This window comes from Macrobrachium rosenbergii, chromosome 16 (genome assembly GCF_040412425.1).
Source record: "Macrobrachium rosenbergii isolate ZJJX-2024 chromosome 16, ASM4041242v1, whole genome shotgun sequence".
NCBI classification, from domain to species: Eukaryota; Metazoa; Arthropoda; class Malacostraca; order Decapoda; family Palaemonidae; genus Macrobrachium; species Macrobrachium rosenbergii.
This window is the reverse complement of record NC_089756.1, coordinates 16375913-16396224: the sequence shown is the minus strand read 5'-3', so window position 1 is coordinate 16396224 and position 20312 is coordinate 16375913. Positions and strand designations below refer to the sequence as shown.

Sequence of the window (20312 nt, the reverse complement as noted above, 5' to 3'; positions counted from 1 at the left end):
TCAAATTTTCAACATGTTTAATGCAAAGAGTTCCACCAACATATCAAATTAAAAATTTCAACAATAAGAAATAGAAAATCCCACAAATGTACTTTTAAGTATGTAGGCCCCATATTTCAACTTTGACATAAAATAACAAATCAAATGACATATTCTCTGCTGATGACAGTGAGCTGACAAAACTGATTCACACAACAGTCAGGTTTAAATCTACAGACAACATTCATAAAACCTGATATAAACAAAAATACAAAAATAAGCAGTTCAGTTGGACACAAAAAATTACTTATGAAAACAAAATCGATGCACATTTTACAACATAGTATTGCTACTTGACAATATTATCATACTAATAAAATAAATCCATCTATATCATAAAGGTGAGCAAGTACAGGAAGTTAAATACAAACAAACTTTTACATAAAAGTTAGCAGCAATGACCTTCCAAGAAATTATAAAAATGAAAGCTGAAAAGCCACTTAAAACAGTGACCATAGCTCTGTAAAGCAACATCTAGAACAATGGTTACTTATCAATATACAGAACAGTGTATTTTATAGTCCTGTTACTAATCAATATACAGTACTGTATGTATTTTACAGAGTCCTGCAAATAGGTTTGTATATATTTATGTATACACATATTCTACACCAAATAATACATAAATTAAATAAAATACTCTTACATTATTCTGAAAATGTAATACCTGTGCTTCTGCAGGAACTAAAATTGCAACTTTTATAAAACAAAATTTTTTATACAAACCTATCAATCATAAATAGCTTGTATGTATTTTACAGTCCTGCAAATAGGTTTGTATATATTTATGTATACACATATTGTACACCAAATAATACATAAATTAAATAAAATACTCTTACATTATTCTGAAAATGTAATACCTGTGCTTCTGCAGGAACTAAAATTGCAGCTTTTATAAAACAAAATTTTTTATACAAACCTATCAATCATAAATAGCTTTAATTTGTGGTATTGAATTCTCTGGACACGTAGCTTGTAAAGTCTTGAAAACTGGTGAAGGTGATTAATTGGAAAAGCAACCACTGATGACATTAAGCACAAGTGCACCTTTGACCCATCAGTAGATGAGGTGGATGACCTAATTCTTTTGCATACAACTTGTTTAACAGCTAGATCATGGCGGACTAAGAGCCTAGCACTTCATTATGTAGTATGTATGAAAATTTTTATTTTATAAAAGCTACAAATGCTTCATAACAAACCCATCGATCATAATTAGCCTAAACTGCTGTTCTGGTGGGAGGACAAGAGAAAATTATCTCCCGTTACAGTGAGATTCTGATGGGTCCTGTATCACTTAGGGACAAAATAAGTCAGGAACAGTGTCTGAAAATACCCTGAAAAAGAAGCAACTGACTAACTTCAATACTTCAACAAATGCACAAGGAAGGTACAAACTATTCCAGTGACCCATGACTGCTTGTAACCCTAAAAGTCTACATCTCCGAGGTAAATGATGGATGAATTAACTAACATAAATGAAGTTGAGGAAGGCTAATGTACAACATCTGCTGGAGGTAACAGGTGACCTGCCATGACTAATGACCCTGGTAAATACATAAACCCTTACACAACCCATTTCTTAAATAGAACTTAGCAAAAGTAGATTGACATTTCCATGCTCCTGCTCCAGAGAAGGTTGAAATTCTGGCATTCCTTTTTAAGGCGGCAAAAGTTGAAAGGGCCCTGGTTTCACAAACTGTCACTCTCACTTGAAAATGCTTCACCCTCAGACACCCCAGAATAGGTTTGAGGATCATCCTGCCAAAGCCAGATAAGAGATCATATTCTCTGACATGAATTACCTCTGCTGGAATCTTTCAATTGGAAGATTTTCAGTCTTTCTCAATAGTACAAACGGCTATAACATTACCTTGGAATCAGGGGATAGAAAGTGAAAGGACAGTGACCAAATACAAAACAAAAGCAAAAAGGTTAGTAAGATCATCCTGAGAGTCTGCCAAATGAGTCGGGGCACAGTGTGAAAGGATCAGTGACCAAATGTAAAGCAAAAGCAAAAAGGTTAGTAAGATCATCCTGAAATGAGTCTTGACAATGAAATCAGGGGAAAAGGAAAAACCAATAGATGAATAATTCTGGCATGGGTGGCACTGCTTGAGAGAACATACAACTTGCTTTCACATCTTTAAGAATCAAAGGCCAGTAAAAAGGCTGTCTCCATATCAAGAAGTTGAAGTTGTGAGGAGGTATTATCCAGCTTTTGAAAACAAGCCTTAGTAGTGGAATGAAGACATGAAATGATGCCACTATTGTTGAACACTTATATGGAACTCACTTCTCAGAACAAGCAACTTCTGTACATGAAAGTGAAGAAAGAAATCTGTAACTAAGGGTATAGATGCACTGAGAGGCCTGATGCCTTTCAGAGTACACCAACCAACAAACTGAGAGGTCAAGGGTTTACAAGACCAAACAACTCCTGCAGTCTCCAAGTATTAAGAGTATTGCTGGAGTGTTGTAGCACTTGTGAAAGTGAGATTATTGATTAGAAGACCTCAGCCTCTTCAGAACCTGGTGGAGCAGACCATAAAAAGGGAAAGAACAAACTTCCAGCTTGTCCCAGCCATGAAGCATGGCATCTAATTTTCATGCAGATGGGTTTAGTTGACCAGAGCAGCACAAGTCTGGGTTTCAGGGTCATAGCAAGGAGATTTACTAACTTTCTGAGATTCCAAAGGTGTCAAATGTTATCATCCTACTCCAAAACTCTTGAGAATATGATGATGTCAAGTGACATCATACCCGAAGATTTTCGGCAAACTCAAGTCATTCTGACTTCTTTCTGTTTCCATTTTTGAACTTGATACAATACAGTATTTCCATTTTCCATTTTTGAACATACTACAATAACAAACAGCCATTCAGCTTCATGATTACACAAAAAATAAATTAAATAAATAAATTCACAGCAAGCACAAACATAGATGTCTATAATCTGCCAGTGTGCTTTGGCAGACAAATTTTGGGATGTCTCTAAACTTCAAAGTGCTCTGTATATTTCTGGACTAAGAGATCATTCTTGCGGTAGAATCTGGCTTCCTGCTCTTACATGGATTGAGTGGCTTCTTCATCATCTTTGTCTGAATATTTTACTAAAAGAATAAGAACCTTGGCAGGATCAAATCATGCTTCTTTTGGGGTATACAAAGGGCTAAAACTTTCAGAGAGCATTGTGATAGGAAGCCCTAGAATCTATTGACCTCCTGGCACTAAGGCAAAAAGCAGAAAGGAAGCTCACTTCCTTTTGGAAAGAGCTACAGAAGCTCCTTGAAGGTCTGGACTAATGCCATAAGGCAATGTTATAATGTATGCTGGCTCTCTGACCTTATGGCTGAAGGGACTTGTTTCAAATTTTCATGTCATTATTCAAAAACCATTTACAATTCTCACCTTAGGAAACCAAAAACTTCAACTTCTTAGTTATATATTTTACATTATAAAAAATTACCATCTTTCATAAATTTAAAAATGTGATGATCTGTGTCTATGAAGGACATAAAACAGAGCAAACTTTACTTGGCAGTCCCTGAGAAAGTCTATTAGGCATTCTAACAGAATTACGTCCTAAAATCATGTACATAATGAAAATATATACTGTATACTAAAATTACAGGAGCCGCAACAATATATACCAGCGGCAAGCAACAGAATGCCTTATGATACTTAGCAGCAGTATAATCATCAACTTTCACAATAACACAAATGTTAATACTGAGATATAACAAAGTAGAAAAAAATACTAATGCTATGATGTAAATGTTATCAATTGGACACAAGAAACACACAAAAAATATACTGTACAGTATTTAGTTTTAAAGTTGTTTGTTGGTCACTTTTAGGAACTGAGAAAAGGTGAATGAAATAATCCACAACAAAAATGAACTACTTCTTACCTAGCAGTATTCAGAGAGTACAGAAAGGTAATTACCCAAAACAATGTGAAAGATGATTAATCCTGGCTAGGAAGTTGAGCAATAAATACAATTAAGAATAATTACAGAAAAAGAACATCCAAAATACAGACAGCAATGGAGGTGAAATTTGTAAAATATCACAAGGAAAAAGAGAATACAGAAATGAAATGATGTGTATTTCCAAACTTAACTAAGCTAGGGAACTCGTGGCTGTTGTACGCTATAATGACTGGGGAAAGAATGAGGTCAGCTATCTTTACTTAACGACTGGTCAAAGATCCACAAGTGCATGCTCTCGTTAAGTGGCTTATTTTTTACTTATTCTTCTCCTTTCATCTTCAAGACTTCAAAAGCTATGTGTCTTAGGATTTTGAAATGCAAATTAAGGCTAATTAGGACTGATAGCTTTATGAAACAACAAGAATTTATTGTCTTATTTGACCGCAAGTACCTACTGGAACATTAATACCGACCGTAACGACCTTCCCTTTGCTCTTTTTCTTGGGGAAGGACGCTAACTCTATCAGCAGATGTAGAGGTGTCCCTCTGTTCTCTTCTCCTCTCTTGAGACCTTGATCGTGATCTAGACCTGCGAGTTCTTGATCGGGATCTACGGGTTCGCGATCTTGACCTTCTTCGACGGCTTCGCGATGAAGGTGACCTATCACAGGCATCAAGACAAAATTAAATTTACATTTTCCTAAATAAAATCTGTATCTGAATTTGGTTGGATTTTAGAAGGAATCCCAATGTAATTCTTGGTCACATATGATGCAGAATAACTATACCTGGTCTTCAATAAGATTTTTTAATAAGGTGAAACATTCTTTCCTGTTGTGGATGGTGATGATTTCCATGTATTAAAAGTTAGCATTTTCCTGCTAAATTCAAACTCAATTACTTTCATGCATAATCAGGTTCAAGTAATGCATAAAACAACCATTAATTTGTTAATACTGTAATTCATTACTTTTCAGTCCCTTGTTAACTGCAGATTGATCGTTACCATTCATATTTAAAATATGATGACCATCCTTACTCTACTCAAGGATACAGTACTAGATATTTCATTACCATGATCAGCTAAATTTTACATTACAGGTAGACTCCCAGTTATGATGTTTCATCTTACGATAATTCGAGTTTGTGATGAGGTTAGCAGTTCTGATGGTTTCGAAATTACGACACGATACCGATATGACAATATTGAAAATATTTAAAATTTTGCACGTGACAGGCACAGGCAGCAGTGTACGATGGTGTTGTGAACTTCCTGGAGTTTTAGTTTCGTATTTTTATGTTTATGACACAGTAATTCATATTTCATTAAAGGATATGTATGTACAGTACAGTACAGTACTGAGAGAGAGAGAGAGAGAGAGAGAGAGAGAGAGAGAGAGAGAGAGAGAGAGAGAGATAACTGAGGTATGTTTACTTGAAAGCCTAATACAGTAACACACACACCCTTACACTATTTTGTTGATATTTTATGCTACAGTAATCTCGTTTATATTTTTATTGCATTTTCTCATCTTTTGTTAGTTTTATTGACCAAATTAAGTATAAATGCATTCAAGTCCATAGGGTACAGCCTGTTGAGTTTTGTCCTGTTTACATATGAAATAAGCATTTTAAAGATTTTTATGGTGATTAGAGATGAAATATTCTCTTGTTTACTGTTATGTGCGCTAATCATACTTAGAATAACCTAAACTCGTAATAAAAATAATACAGTAAATCAAGCAAAGTAAAAAAAAACTGTAAAACGTATGCATGCACTCATTCGAGTATGTCATGAACTTCTTGGAGTTTTAGTATTTAATGTTTATGATACAGTAATTCATATTTCATTAAAGGATATGTACAGTACTGAGAGAGAGAGAGAGAGAGAGAGAGAGAGAGAGAGAGAGAGAGAGAGAGAGAACTGCGGTCGTTTACATTGGTAAACAAACGAATTGGTGGGAAACAGCTGTTTTATGATTTTGAGGGATTTTATTTAACAAAGTATGTACTTTACCTTTGTATACTCATTTTACATTTGTTAAAAAATAATAATTCCATTAATACTTTCGTTTCCGTTAGCAACTAAAAAAATTATTTTCATAAATCTTTTGGTAGTAGGCTCAATCAGCTGATTCTGAGAATCACTTTTTTGCCACAGGCGGGCAATTTTTTTTTTTTACACATTACAATGATAAAATATCAATATAATAATACAGTATTAATGGATTCTATAAGTAAAATAACAGTTTCATTACCATTACCTTTATCTTAAATACAGCTGTAATAGCATATTTGACTTTTGCAAATGGATACTGTAAGTGTAAGACCTGGGCTAGCTTAGGTTTATAGTTCACACACAGCCAACACATTTTTATCTTGTGTAAGGTAATATAATAGGTAACAACTGATAAGGAAGTTGCTGTATAATAATACATTAATGGTCACAAAACCATGGTATGCTGTGGGTATAGTGTAGGGTAGATTACCGTGTATGTATAGATTGTATGGTGCTGCATATCCTAGTACTGTATAGGCTAGGCTAATTTCAAGTTGCGTTTTTTTTTGAGAAACAAGGGGGGTTTTTGTAACGTAACCCCATGGTAACTGGGGAAATACCTGTATTAAGATTAGACAAATCACTATCTCATAGCAACAAATTCAAACACATCTTGACATATGGGAAACGAACTCAGAAGTTGTTAGCAGAGAGAAATTATGAGTAAAATGGGGGATTAAACGCTGTTTTTCAGGGGTGTCTTACTTATGAAATGCAAGAATGTTCCAAACTGTCAAATAAATTATAGAATAGTATATTCAATGACAGATTGCTGCATAATAGAAAAAAAAAATCTGATTTAAAAACTTTATCATAGACTGACTTGAGACCTATTACACATAAATGTAAGCAGCATGCTACTGTTATTAGTGCTTAGTCAATTTACCAATCAGTGCTTAGTCAATTTACCAATCCAATTTTAATACCCTCCACACAAGTTGGCTCCACTTTACCTATCTCATCAGCGGTTTAAACTGATTTCAAAAGAACCAAGGGTCTAAGTGAAGTTACAAAAAACTTCCGTCCGAAATAACAATAAAGAAGTGATTATAAGTGTTAACATGAATTTCCTTAATAAGCCTTCCTTTTAACTTCCATTACTCTTGGGCATCTTGTTGAGACGACTCAGTAACATTAAGCCATATACTGTAGTATACAGTACAGATTTTTCATAATGTTTTGCTTATATTAATTCAAATTCCTTTCCATAATTTGCTGCAAACCTCAGGAAAAGTATTTTAACAATCCCTTCTACTAGTGCTTCCAAAGAAGTTAATTTTCAAGTTATACAATACTCACCTCCTTCGTCTACGTCCATATAACTCTCGTCTCAACTCTCTGGATATTGGTTTCAGGTGCATAAAATTACAAAACCCGCTGCGCGTACATTCTCTGTAATAAAGAGAACGGTTTCCTGTGATATACTTGAAACAGACAACTAAAATGCAACTTACTAGGATGACCTTATACTATACGGTAAAGGAATATTCTTTTACCTGTCAACTCCTGTAACTGATGAAAGTGAAACATGGATATCTGTAAAGGCCAGGAGCTCATGTGAAAGATAAAATTTAACCAACACTTTAGCTAGAGGTCTCTCAATTAGCAACATTGCTGTTGGTCAGAATCTTTTGGCTAAAAAGTCAACTGCCTTCTATTTTTGTCTCACATTTTTGTTGAGTGTTCTGAAATTTTAGTTTTATCTGTCTTGAAAGCCAGCTACCGAGAACTAAATAGGATGAGCCTCAGATAGTAAAAGTTGACTCTTTCAGTTACCAAATTCTTTTATTACTGCATCGCCACATCTTTTCTTTCTCCCTACATGTCCTCCTGGCACTGGAACAATGACATACAAAATATCTATAATCTTTATTGTAAAGCTGCTATCTCCAATTTTCTTGCACATAAAATTTGGTATAAAAACCATGTCTGACATCAACATTAATTATTTCCATTCCAAGAAGACTGCTCCTCTAACCAGTGCATAAGTGACAAAAAAAAAAAAAATTATAGTCCTTACTGGAAGGCAGAAGTATAGCATTTAAAAACTTTGACAAAAGTGCAAAAGTGCCAGGTTCAGGGGGCACTTACTTCTACTACCATCCCTTGCAGATGCACACTTTAAAATTACACACTCATGAAAGTTTCTAGTCTTAATTGTAACCTGCCTCTTTACATTACCAGCCTTCACTATATGTTTACAAAAAATTTCATGTACAATCACCACTTTACTTATGAACATTCATATTATAAACATTCAGAGATACGAACAGGCAGGGTCACAAGTTAAAACTGTATTCGGAGTGCTCCCCTCTGCTACCCATAAGTTTAAATTTTGCTCAGTGCGCCTATACTGCCTACTAGGAATTTTTGCAAACAAATGAACAAGAGGAAGAAGAAGACGAAGAAGAACCCGGTCCTTTAACCCCTTCCCTGATTATCCCAAGTATTCTCATGATTAACCACCATGTATTCTTCTTACGATTACGAGAACACGCGTTCATACTCGTAAATTTTCCTACTTATTTCTATCTTCCCAATTTAACATGTTCTTTGATGAATTCCCATTTTCTACATTTCCTCTCCCCATAGGAAATATTTAATATGTATTTTTGTCAACAGATGGCAGTGTGCACTGTTTACTTTATGAACTTCCAATGTCAGACACTGCTCTTGCAAAGTTCTCTCCCAGTTCATGGGAAAAATACTACATTTTGAATGTTTCATGAACCTAAATTCTATTTTCTTCTTTTTACCATTCTAACATCCAAAGTAATTCTCTATAGCTCTGCATGATTTAAAAATATGGTGAAAATGGTATAATCCATAATTTCAATTCAACTTGGGAATGTAACCATCAATGAAAATTATACACCATATATTAAAAACCAACTTACGAACAATTCAAGATACTAATGGCAGTCCAGAATGTAACTTGTTCATAAGTTGGGTAGTGACTGTACTGTTATGTTCCCCAACCTTAGGAATAAATCAAACAAAAATTTACTTCCTTGACTGTTTTCCATCTTTTCTTACCATGCCTAACCTCCTATGCTTCATTCTAGATTTTATTTTACTTTTTACACAATTTCTTGGAAATTCCACATGTGTAAGTGTGGTATTTATATTTATATACTGTAGTATGTAACTATACTGTATGTGCAGTATATATATATCGTCAGTCCCCGGTTTACCATGGGGGTTCCGTTCTTACGCCGCGTCATAAACCGAAAAATCATAAAAAAAATCCAAAGAAAACCTTACTTTTAATGCTTTTGGTGCACTGAAAATGATGTAAACTGCATTTTTATTGAGTTTTTCATAAAAAACCTCCAAATTTTGATTATTCTGCCATTTTGGAGAATATTTCTTCAGTCAGATCGACGTTGTAACCCCGGAACATGCGTCACAAATGGGGAAATAATTTCTGATGAATATATTTGAAAAGCATTGTAACCTCGGAACGTCGTAAGACAGACCTGTTGTAAACCGGGAATGTTTATATATATATATATATATATATATATATATATATATATATATATATATATATATATATATATATATATACACTGTATATATACATATACAGTACACACACATATATATACATACATACATACATACATATATATATATATATATATATATATATATATATATATATACATACACAGTAGAACCCGGTCCTCGACTGTACTAGAACTCGAAATAATCGGATTTCAACACGAAATGTTGAGTAAATTTTCGTCGGAGTTCAAACAACAAACCGGAATCCGACCCGATGAATCATATGATGTTTGTAGAAAAAGAGTTTGGGCGGCTGCTGCTAGTTGGCGTTGTTGGTGGCGTTCTTCCCATGCTTATTTAAAAGCATTTAAAGCCCACACATGCTGCTGCTGTTGAAAAACAAGCCATATTATCACATGAAATTAATAATACAGTATTTATAAACCGAATTACTGTATGTCTGTTATCATAAAATTAAGAAAAATTTCCTAAATTACGTCGGAACTCGGTAGCCTGTGGCAGATATAAACAAAATGTTTATGTAATTAGTACCGCAATACACCACCAGGGTGGCGCTATGGTTTGTTTATATCTGCCACAGGCTGCCGAGTTCCGACGTAATTTCGGAAATTTTTCTTAATTTTATGATAACAGACATACAGTAATTCGGTTTATAAATACTGTATTATTAATTTCATGTGATAATAGGCTTGTTTTTCAATGTTATCATTATTAACAACAGTTTTCATGTGTACCTGTTACAGTACATTCTGGTAGTGCCTATAGGCTACCTAGCCTAGCCTATGGCACTCGGTTTTTTGATACAGTAAGCATTTAAAAATGTAAAAAGTGCTTCTGATACGGTAAGTTATTCAACTCTGAACTTATTTAATTGTAATTTGTGTAAAGTTTTGTATAAAAAGGCAAGGTTGGGGTAATGACTGGTGGTCAGGAATGGATTAATCCATTTTCAGTTATTTCTTATGGGAGAAATTAACTCAGAATTCGACAAAATCGAATCTCGACACTTCTTCTGGAACGAATTAGCGTCGAGGACCGAAGTTCTACTATATATATATATATACAGTGGTACCTCGGTCTTCGACCGTACCGAAACTCGACAAAATCGGATTCCGACACGAAATGCCGAGAAAAGTTTGCGCCGGTTCCCGAACAAAAACCGGAATCCGACCCCGACGCGATCCGCGATCCGACCCGTCGGCGAAACATATGATGTTTGTAAACAAAAGTGTTTTGGTAACGCCGCCGCTAGTTGGCGTTGTTGGTGGTGGCGTTCTTCCCACGCACATTTAAAAGCACTTAAAGCCCACTCACGCTGCCGCTGCTGTTTGAAACAAGAAGTGCAGGCTTGTACAGGTGAATTTTTTGTCTCCTGCAAAATTCTACATTCTCTCGGAATCATGGGTCCCAAGCCAGCCACAGCTGATAAGCAGAAGAGGAAGACTGTGAGGACTACTATTGAACTGAAGAAGGAGGTAATTGAAAAGTATGAAAGGGGCATTCGTGTGACTGATTTAGCGTTGGAGTATAGGTTACCCAGGTCCACCATCAGCACATTTTTAAAGAACAAAGAAGCCATTAAGAGTGCTAGTGTTGCTAAGGGGGTTACGAGTTTGACGAAGCAGAGGCCCCCCGTAATAGAGGAAATTGAGAAACTATTATTAGTTTGGGTCAATGAAAAACAGCTTATGGGGATAGCGTATCCGAGGCCATGATTTGTGCGAAGGCTAAAAGTTTGCACACTGACTTGATAAAAAGTACACCAGGTTCGAGTACCGATCATGAGTTTATGGCCAGTCGTGGATGGTTTGATAGGTTTAAGAAAAGAAGTGGCATCCACAGTGTTGTTAGGCATGGGGAGGCAGCGAGTGCTGATAAGAAAGCTGCAGAAAAGCACGTGACTGAATTCCAGCAGTACGTGGATGAGAATGGTTTCAGTATCAAACCAAGTGTTCAATTGTGATGAGACAGGCCTCTTTTGGAAGAAAATGCCAAAGAGGACCTATATTACAAAAGAGGAGAAGAAATTGCCTGGCCATAAACCCATGAAGGATAGGTTAACTCTACTGTTGTGTGCAAACGCTAGTGGGGACCTTAAGATCAAGCCTCTGCTAGTGTATCACTCCGAAACCCCAGAGTTTTTAAGAAACATAAAGTTCTTAAAAATAAGCTGAATGTAATGTGGAAATCAAATGCTAAGGCCTGGGTAACTAGGCAAATCTTTCGAGAGTGGGTTTCTGAAGTGTGTGCCCCCACTATCAAGGAATACCTCGAAGAGAAAGGTTTGCCACTGAAAGCACTCCTCGTCATGGACAATGCCCCTGCCCACCCCCGACATGGAATATGAGCTGGCTGACGAGTTCAGCTGGCTTAAGGTCAAGTTTTTGCCACCCAGAACTACCTCACTACTCCAGCCCATGGACCAGCAGATCATTGCAAACTTCAAAAAGCTGTACACCAAGGCACTCTTCCAAAGGTGTTTTGAAGTCACCAATGAAACCAGCCTAACACTTACTGAATTTTGGAAGGAACATTTCCACATCCTCAGTTGTGTTAGGCTGATAAATAAAGCATGGGCCGAAGTTTCTAAGAGGACCCTTACAGCAGGCTGGAGAAACCTTTGGCCTGATGGGGCTCCTCTTAGGGACTTCGAGGGTTTTGATTCCCCAAGTCAGCTTGGAGATGACCCTGAAGCTGAACCCCTTCCTCTGCCTGACGCTGATGTTGAGGAAATTGTTTCTGTGGCCAAGTCCATGGGCTTGGAGGTGAGTTCTGATGATGTAGAGGAGCTGGTGGCAGAACACAACACGGAACTGACAACAGAGGAACTCCAGGAACTTCACAAGGAGCAGCAGAAGGTTTTGGCTGAGGAGGTGTCTGAAGAGGAGGAGAGCAAGGAGGTGCCTACTACAGGCACTAAAGAAATCAAGGAGATGCTGATGCACTGGGAGAAATTCCAGGAATTCTTCGAGAAGCATCACCATGACAAGGCTGTAGTGAACCGGGCTATTGACTATGTTGACGACAACTTAGTCAATGTGTACAGGAAACACCTGAAAAAACGTCAACAGCAGACGACCCTGTACAGGTTTTTTCTAAAGAAGAAAACCAGCCCGGTCCCAGTGCCAAAAAACAGAGAAAAGAGGAATCTCCTGAAGAGCAGCAATCAGACTGTATGGAAGGAGATTCCCCTTCCAACCAGTGATGCTCTCTCCATACCTCCTCTCCACAGATCCAGATCCTCATCAATGCCAAGGTATGGGCCCTACTGTCGTGGTTAAAAACTTTTATTAGTGTTTATAAATGACCTAGAGATACAGTACAGTGAATATTTATTCATGCAAGTTAAAGCAATGAAAGGTGCCATAAATACAGTACACATTGAGTTACTAACAGTACATTTCAATTTGTGTTTAATCCACAGGTTACTGTACAGTACTGCACTCCATTGAATGAATCTCCCAAAGCCGTTGAGTCTGGGCTGTTCATCTGAGCTGTTCATGAGTGTCAAGGTATGGGCCATGCCGTATTAGTTGTTAAAACCTTTTTAATGTTTATAAATGACCTAAAGATGCTTGTAAGATTAAGGCTTTTGTGTATTATTACAGCTCATAACAGGAAATGATGTTTCTACATGTTATTTTGTGTTTAATCCACAGATTACTGTGCAGTAATTGAGTGAAGTTCCTGGAGGAGTTCAGTTCTTGTGTGGGGGCAACTGTTCATATTCATCAACGTCAAGGTATGGATAAAGCTGTAGCCTACTGGTTGTGAAAAAGTTTTTAATTTGATTATAAGTGACCTGGAAATGCTTGTACAGTAAGATTAAGGATTCTTTTGTAGATTAGCCTACAGCTCAAACCATTTTTACATTTGATTTTGTGTTTATTCCACAGGTTTACTCTTCGTTGAATGAAAGTCCTGGAGGAGTTCAGTGCTTGTGTGAGGGGCAACTGTACATATTCATCAACGTCAAGGTACAGTATGGATAAAGCTGTAGCCTACTGGTTGTGAAAAAGTTTTTGTGATTATAAGTGACCTGGAAATGCTTGTGCATACAGTAAGATTAAGGGTTTTTTTGTAAATTAGCCTACAGCTCAAACCATTTCTACATTTGATTTTGTGTTTATTCCACAGGTTTACCCTTCGTTGCGTGCAAGTCCTGGAGAGGAGCAGCTGTGTACAGTAACAGAGTGTACAGTACAGTAAATTTAAGAGTAGCAGTAGAACGTGTACAGTAAATAGTGTACAGTAATTTCAATTTAGGTGTAGCATTAGAACGTGTACAGTACATTTCAATTTAGGTGTAAGGTGTACAGTCCATAGTCAGTAGCAACGTACGTACAGTATTAAGTAGTGTTAAGTATACAGTAGTATTAAGTCTTATGTTTGTGCTAGTATTAAGGATTCCTTTTGTAGACTAGTTTTAGTAATCATTAAGTACATACAGTGCAATAATAAAATGAAAAATGAGTTAATTTCTGGTTTTCTTGTTTATCCCTTTAACATTGCATAGTAACGGGTACACGACGGCGGTAGGCCTCTTAAGGTTTACTTCCTCTCTCCCTCAAAACTCCATATTTTTACCAGTTTAATATTGCATAGTAACGGGTACACGGAGGTGGTAGGCCTCTTAAGATTTTGTGTTGTCTATGTTGGGTTACTGTACAGTAACTTCCTCTCTCCCTCAAAACTCCATTTTTTTACCCGTTTAATATTGCATAATACGTGTCGGGTACACGGAGGTGGTAGGCCTCTTTAAGATTTCTACTACGGTACATAGAGAAAAACAAAGCATCGGAGGTTGTCCACTGCTGCCAGGTGTATGATGAAGCAAAACATTGCTGGCTGTACATACAGTGCTGTACATTCAGACATTTGGATACACATACTGTACATATGTAACAATAATTGATGACGAAAATTTAGTACATACAGTATGGTATTACGTACATACACTAATTTGGAAACAAGTGTAACTGCAGCGTACATAGGCTACAGTCTCATGTTGGTTTTATTTTTTTTTTTTTTTAGACAGGCGCACGTTTGCATTTCTGTAGCGAATGCAATGTTTACATGTGCTGTTCGTTAGTGAATGCCTTAAGGTTCTCGGTAAAGAAGAGCTTAGCCTGAGGTTAACTCAGAGATTCTGCTTACATACAAGGAACAGTCTCATGCTTTTTTTTTTTTTTTTTTTAGACAGAGGCACCCTTGTGCATTTCTGTAGCGAATGCAATGTTTACGTGTGCTGTTCGTTAGTGAATGCCGTAAGGTTCTCGGTAAAGAAGAGCTTAGCCTGAGGTTAACTCAGAGATTCTGCTTACATACAAGGAACATTCTCATGCTCGATTTTTTTTTTTTTTTAGACAGAGGCACACTTGTGCATTTCTGTAGCGAATGCAATGTTTACGTGTGCTGTTCGTTAGTGAATGCCGTAAGGTTCTCGGTAAAGGAGAGCTTAGCCTGAGGTTAACTCGGAGATTCTGCTTGCAAGGAATAGTCTCATGCTCGATTTTTTTTTAGACAGAGGCGCACTTGCGCACTTCTGTAGCGAATGCAAAGTTTACGTGTGCTGTCCGTTAGTGAATGCCGTAAGATTCTCGGTAAAGAAGGGGTTAGCCTAAGGTTAACTCGGGGATTCTGCTTACAAGGATATTTTATTGAAAAATACTTGTTAGGGTATCATAACATTTATTGAAAGATGTTTTGCAGTGATTTTATACATTACAGTAGACTCTGAATGGAATTTACCATAAATTAATACAATCCTGAACGTACACAATGTTTATGTAATTACAGTAGTACCGCGATACGCCACCAGGACGGCGCCCTGGTTTGTTTACATTCGCGCTTGCCACAAGCTGCCGATGCCGACGTAACTTAAGACTTTTTCTTAATTTTTATAACAGACTCTACAGTACATTCGGCTTATTTTTAATATTATATTATTAATTTAATGTAATGACCAGGCTTGTTTTTCATTGTATTTATCATTAACAACAGTTTTTGTGCGTACCCGTTACAGTACAGTACTGTACATTCTGGAGTGCATATGGGCTGCCTAGCCTAGCCTGCAGCGCTCGGTCTACCACTGGTAGGCCAATTTTTTTGATACAGTATGCATTTAAAACTGTAAGAAGACTTTTAATAAGGTAAGTTATTTAACTCTGAACTTATTTAATTGTAATGTGTGTAGTGTTTTGTATAAAAAGACAAGGTTGGAGTAGTGACTGGTGGTCAGGAACGGATTAATCCATTTTCAGTTATTTCTTATGGTCGAAATTGATTCGGAATTCGACAAAATCGAATCTCGACATTCCTTCTAGAACGGATTAGCGTCGGAAACCGAGGTACCACTGTATATATATATATATATATATATATATATATATATATATATATATATATATATATATATATATATATATATATGTTGTTGGACCCTGTTTCTTTCCTTCAAAGGGCCCAACACTAAGGTAACGCGTCCGGCGTAGAGCGTGTGGTAATTATTGTAAGTAGGAACAAGTGGCTCTTTAAAACAGTTATTAAATTGTAAATTACCGAGGTTAAAGGGAAAATGATTAATTGTTCCCGTTTCTTCTTTATTTGTGATTTTTGTCTTACAGTTCCACCTATAGTTCTTAACTGTTTCTTAATGGTTCGAGACTTTAAGATAATGGTTTCGAGACTTTGAAATAATGGTTTCGAGAGACTTAACGAATTAGATTACGGGGACTATTGTTTGAGAGAGTCTTTCTTCACTAACACACTTCTTCTCTTTCTGTCTTTTCTGCTTCCCACACTTCGGAATAGTTCTCTCTCTCTATCTTCCCACTCTGCGACTTTTCTTCTGTCTCTCTCTTTTCTCTCCGCGACTTTTTCTCTCTTTTCTCTCCCACCTTTTTTCTGTCTCCTTTCCTGTATGCCTGTCCTTATATCTCCCATTTTCCCTTGTGTCAACCATGACGTCATATTCTGGGCAGGTACTGCTTTTCTGAGGCACCACCTCCACTTGCTTCATTCCAACTTTTGGAGGTGTGTTTTAAGGAATTCCTGTTGATTATTGGGTATTTGCTCCTTGTAGGATGTCTCTAGGTCTCTGGCACTGATGGCATTTGATTGGCCAAAACATCTAGGCTTGACCTGTGGGCGTGGCTTATTTCCTTGGGCTATCCTCGAAGTCAAGGGGGGTTGGGTGTATTTTCCCACACTCTGCTAACCTTCGCAGGACCCTCGTGGATTTCGAAGGCACGGCCAGATGCAATTTCTCTTAGCACCTCGTTAGTGCTGGTGTGTTCTTGAAGATATGGTTGGCGACTTGTTTTGACAGACTGGGAGATTTATTGCGTTATGGTCCTTCGTACTGACCCAAATGGAAATAGGATATTTCTACTTCGAAAAAATACATTTTTCTCTATTCACTCGATACAGTCTGGACCATGCTACCTAACTGGCTCCTGACAGTTTTCTAAATAAACAAAACAGTATGGACTATGAGGGCTTCTAACAATATGCACGTTTTTTATGACAAATTCCTTCTATGTATCTGGCTTTAAGTATTAAACAATCGTAAATGATATAAAAGAGCAAAGAAACATTAGCAATTATCTATCCAAGTTACATTTGGATTTACTCAGCCCTCATACCTAGCTGCCTAACAGGTGGATTTTAAATTCTTAAAAGTAATCAATCTGTACAATTATAAGGCGGCAATCTTCATTTCTTGGCCGTTCTTCATGGATTTCTTGTTGGGCTCGCTGCTACAAACGAATGATAATGTCCTTACTTGTATCTTGGGTGTATTCAAACATTGTGTAACTAACATGTGTAACTTACTTGTGTATGTGTTGCTTGACTTTATCAATGCAAGTATAGACTTCTCTTTGCATAGGAAACTTCTACATTTTAATGACTAACTCAAAAGAATGACTGGCAACTTGGGTCGGGAAAACAAAGTAGTACTTATGAATATTTTGTGACTGGCAAAACAAATCGGTGAGCTTTCGCTAATTAAAGTATCTCTAAGAAACGAAGATCGTAAACGTGTTAGTTCTACGGGAAAATAAGTAATTACTATTTCTACTTCTAGTGTTAGTATAATTCATGCACTCCTTTCAATGTTGACATGTTATGGGTTATGCCAAGACTTCGCCTTGATGAGGTATGCTTAACATACTCACAAATCTTACAAACTGTATTTCTCATTTCTTTACCCTTTACTTCTATGATTAGTACACTGATACAAATATTCGTGATTTGAAAACGAGATTCTCGTTGAAATCATTTAAAAACCTGTCTTAAACTTCTACCTTATTCTTCTATTAGTGATAGTGGGTTGCAAATCCCTAAAGATGACTGTTAACCCTTCTAACTTTAATACGTTACATTTCAGAAATTTTACTTTACCTTCTTGCTTCCTAAGTAATTCCCCTCAGTTAAAGAAAAAGTAAATTCGAAGTTACGGCGCCTTAACCCCAAATTCTTTTGTTACAAGACCGACTAATTAAAGTAAGCATTGCAACATTATAAAAAAAATAGTTTCATTAATAGGTCAACCAATAAAGGCAAACTCAGCAACAAAGAAATCAAATACTGGGAATAATAGGATGAATTGATGGGTTTGTTCTTATCATTATTACTGAAATGTGACTCTTCTATTTCTTAGGTTATATCTAGTTTTTTCTTCTGAAGTAGCTTCTTCTAATTCTTCAGTCAGTTCTGCCTCTTCAACTTCTTTTGTTCTCTTGACTTTATCTTTATTTATCCAAAATCCTTCTTCTTCTAATGATTCAGCATATGTGGAAGGTATTACTTCATTCACCTTTTTCACTTTCACCTTAGTCTCTTGCACATCTATGACCTTGTATGGCCCTGCGAATTTAGTGGCTAACTTGTAATTAATTCCACTTCTTACTTCCTTCTTGAGGTAAACTTCATCGCCTATCTTGTAATCTACTGGCCTTAATCCTTCTTGATGCCTGTCTATCATATTCTTCTGAGCTTCCTCTAAATTCTTGTGTAATTGCTTATGAATTACCCTGAAATTCCCATTTCTTATTTTCATAATGTCTTCAGAGTAATTAGGCTGTAGTGGCTGATTTAGCCACGCATATGGTAATCTTGGTTCATATCCCATTAAAGCTTTTATGGGTGTTGCTTGAGTACTTGTATGATACTTAGCATTTAGTGATAATTGGACTAAAGGTAAATTGACGTCCCAATCAGGATCCTGTCCTACTGTATGCCTTAATGCATCTAGAACCTTTCTGTTATTTCTTTCTGCTAATCCATTACTAGCTGGATGATACGGTTGTATCGTTACCTTTTCTACCTTGAATGCATCACAAATTTCTTGAACTAATGAGTTATTGAACTTAGTGCCATTATCAGATATAATGAGCTGTGGGGCAGAATACCTACAAAATATCTTATCAAACAGAGCGATTGCACACTCTTTAGCTACTTTACTAGTTAATGGTATTAACTCTGTATATCTAGTGAGTGCGTCAATACACACTAATATATTTCTATTCCCCTTACTCGTGGTGTGAAGATTAGTGATCAGATCTATGGCTACTCTTTCAAATGGAGTCTGCGGAATGGGATATTTCCCCAGAGGTACTTCCTTATCTGTTCTTCCCTTGTAACTGTTGCAAGTATTGCAGCTCTTCACGTAATTACTAACATCCTTGTAAATTCCTTTCCAATGAAAAGATCTTTTAACTAGTCTAACTGTCTCATCCCTTCCTGGGTGAGCTCTCATGTCATCGTCAGCATTAACTCAATGACTTTATTTCTTAGGCTCCTTGGTACTATTCTTTTATGGAGTACTCCTAGTAATTGATCAAACGGGTCACACTCGTGACACATCCAAACTAGTACGTCGTCTATGACGTTTACGCGTCTATGGGGCATCCAATTCTGTTACTTAGTTCTGCTCGTTCCTTTTGACTAAATTCTCTTTTATTTTCTACAAAATCGAAGATCTCCTTCAAGTCTTCATCACTTTTTGTTCACTTATGAAATTTTGTCTGGAAAGTTCTTCTGTGTAATGCATGGTAAATACATTGCTTATGAATTCGGCCTGTTCTGCTTCGTGACCTATCATGTTTATACTATCCTTTTGGTTACTATGCCTTGATAAGGCGTCTGCTACTTTATACTTTATTGGCCTTCCCTGGAACATATTTCAACTCTATGTCATAGTCTTGGGCTGTCATAAACCAACGAGCTCTACGTCCGGAAAAATTCGGATTCTTAAGCATTTCTACTGCGGCGGAATGATCAGTGAATACGGTTATCTTGTACCCGAATATGATATACCTGAAGTGTTTTAAAGCATCTATTATGGCTAAAGACTCTAGGTCTGTTACTGAGTAGTTTACTTCTGTGGGCTTTAGCTTTCTACTGTAATATGCTATAGCATTATATTTGTTATCATGTCTTTGCATTAAGCATGCTCCTATACCAGTGCGACATGCATCTGTAGCTAAAAAGAATTCTTTACTGAAATCTGGGAAACTAAGTACGGGAGAATGAGTTAACCTTTCCTTTAGTTCATCAAATGCTTCTTGTTGCCTTGTTTTCCATATGAATGACACGTGTTCCTTTAATAACTCCGTCAGCGGAGCGGATATTGTTGCAAAATTCTTTATGTACTTGCGGTAAAACCTGCTAATCCCAAAAATGACTTCACATCCTTCGTACATTGAGGTGTAGGATACTCTTTGATTGACTTAATCTTT

The 20312-nt window shown here is 36.7% G+C and overlaps 2 protein-coding genes across 5 annotated transcripts in view; one reads left to right on the top strand and one right to left on the bottom strand.

Annotated features, from left to right (window-relative positions):
- LOC136847112 (splicing factor U2AF 26 kDa subunit-like) overlaps positions 1 to 20312 on the bottom strand; it is a 64793-nt gene continuing 44481 nt past the window's right edge. Inside the window, exons 6-7 of the mRNA XM_067118446.1 lie at positions 7336 to 7428; positions 1 to 4638 (exon numbers count right to left, since the gene is read on the bottom strand). Of these exons, the coding sequence (XP_066974547.1) occupies positions 4440 to 4638; positions 7336 to 7428 (292 nt within the window). The 3' untranslated portion in view covers positions 1 to 4439. The remainder of the gene's footprint in view (positions 4639 to 7335; positions 7429 to 20312) is intronic.
- LOC136847110 (tigger transposable element-derived protein 1-like) lies at positions 11704 to 14045 on the top strand. 4 transcript variants are annotated; one of them, XM_067118441.1, is made up of 5 exons: positions 11704 to 12823; positions 12992 to 13079; positions 13227 to 13309; positions 13464 to 13544; positions 13705 to 14045. In XM_067118441.1, exons 1-2 carry the CDS (start codon positions 11883 to 11885, stop codon positions 13017 to 13019), a joined length of 969 nt encoding a protein of 322 aa, XP_066974542.1. In that variant the 5' UTR covers positions 11704 to 11882; the 3' UTR covers positions 13020 to 13079; positions 13227 to 13309; positions 13464 to 13544; positions 13705 to 14045. The 4 variants fall into 4 exon arrangements, with proteins under 4 accessions (XP_066974542.1, XP_066974539.1, XP_066974540.1 ...); XM_067118438.1 differs by having other exon boundaries at positions 13227 to 13544; XM_067118439.1 differs by having other exon boundaries at positions 12992 to 13309.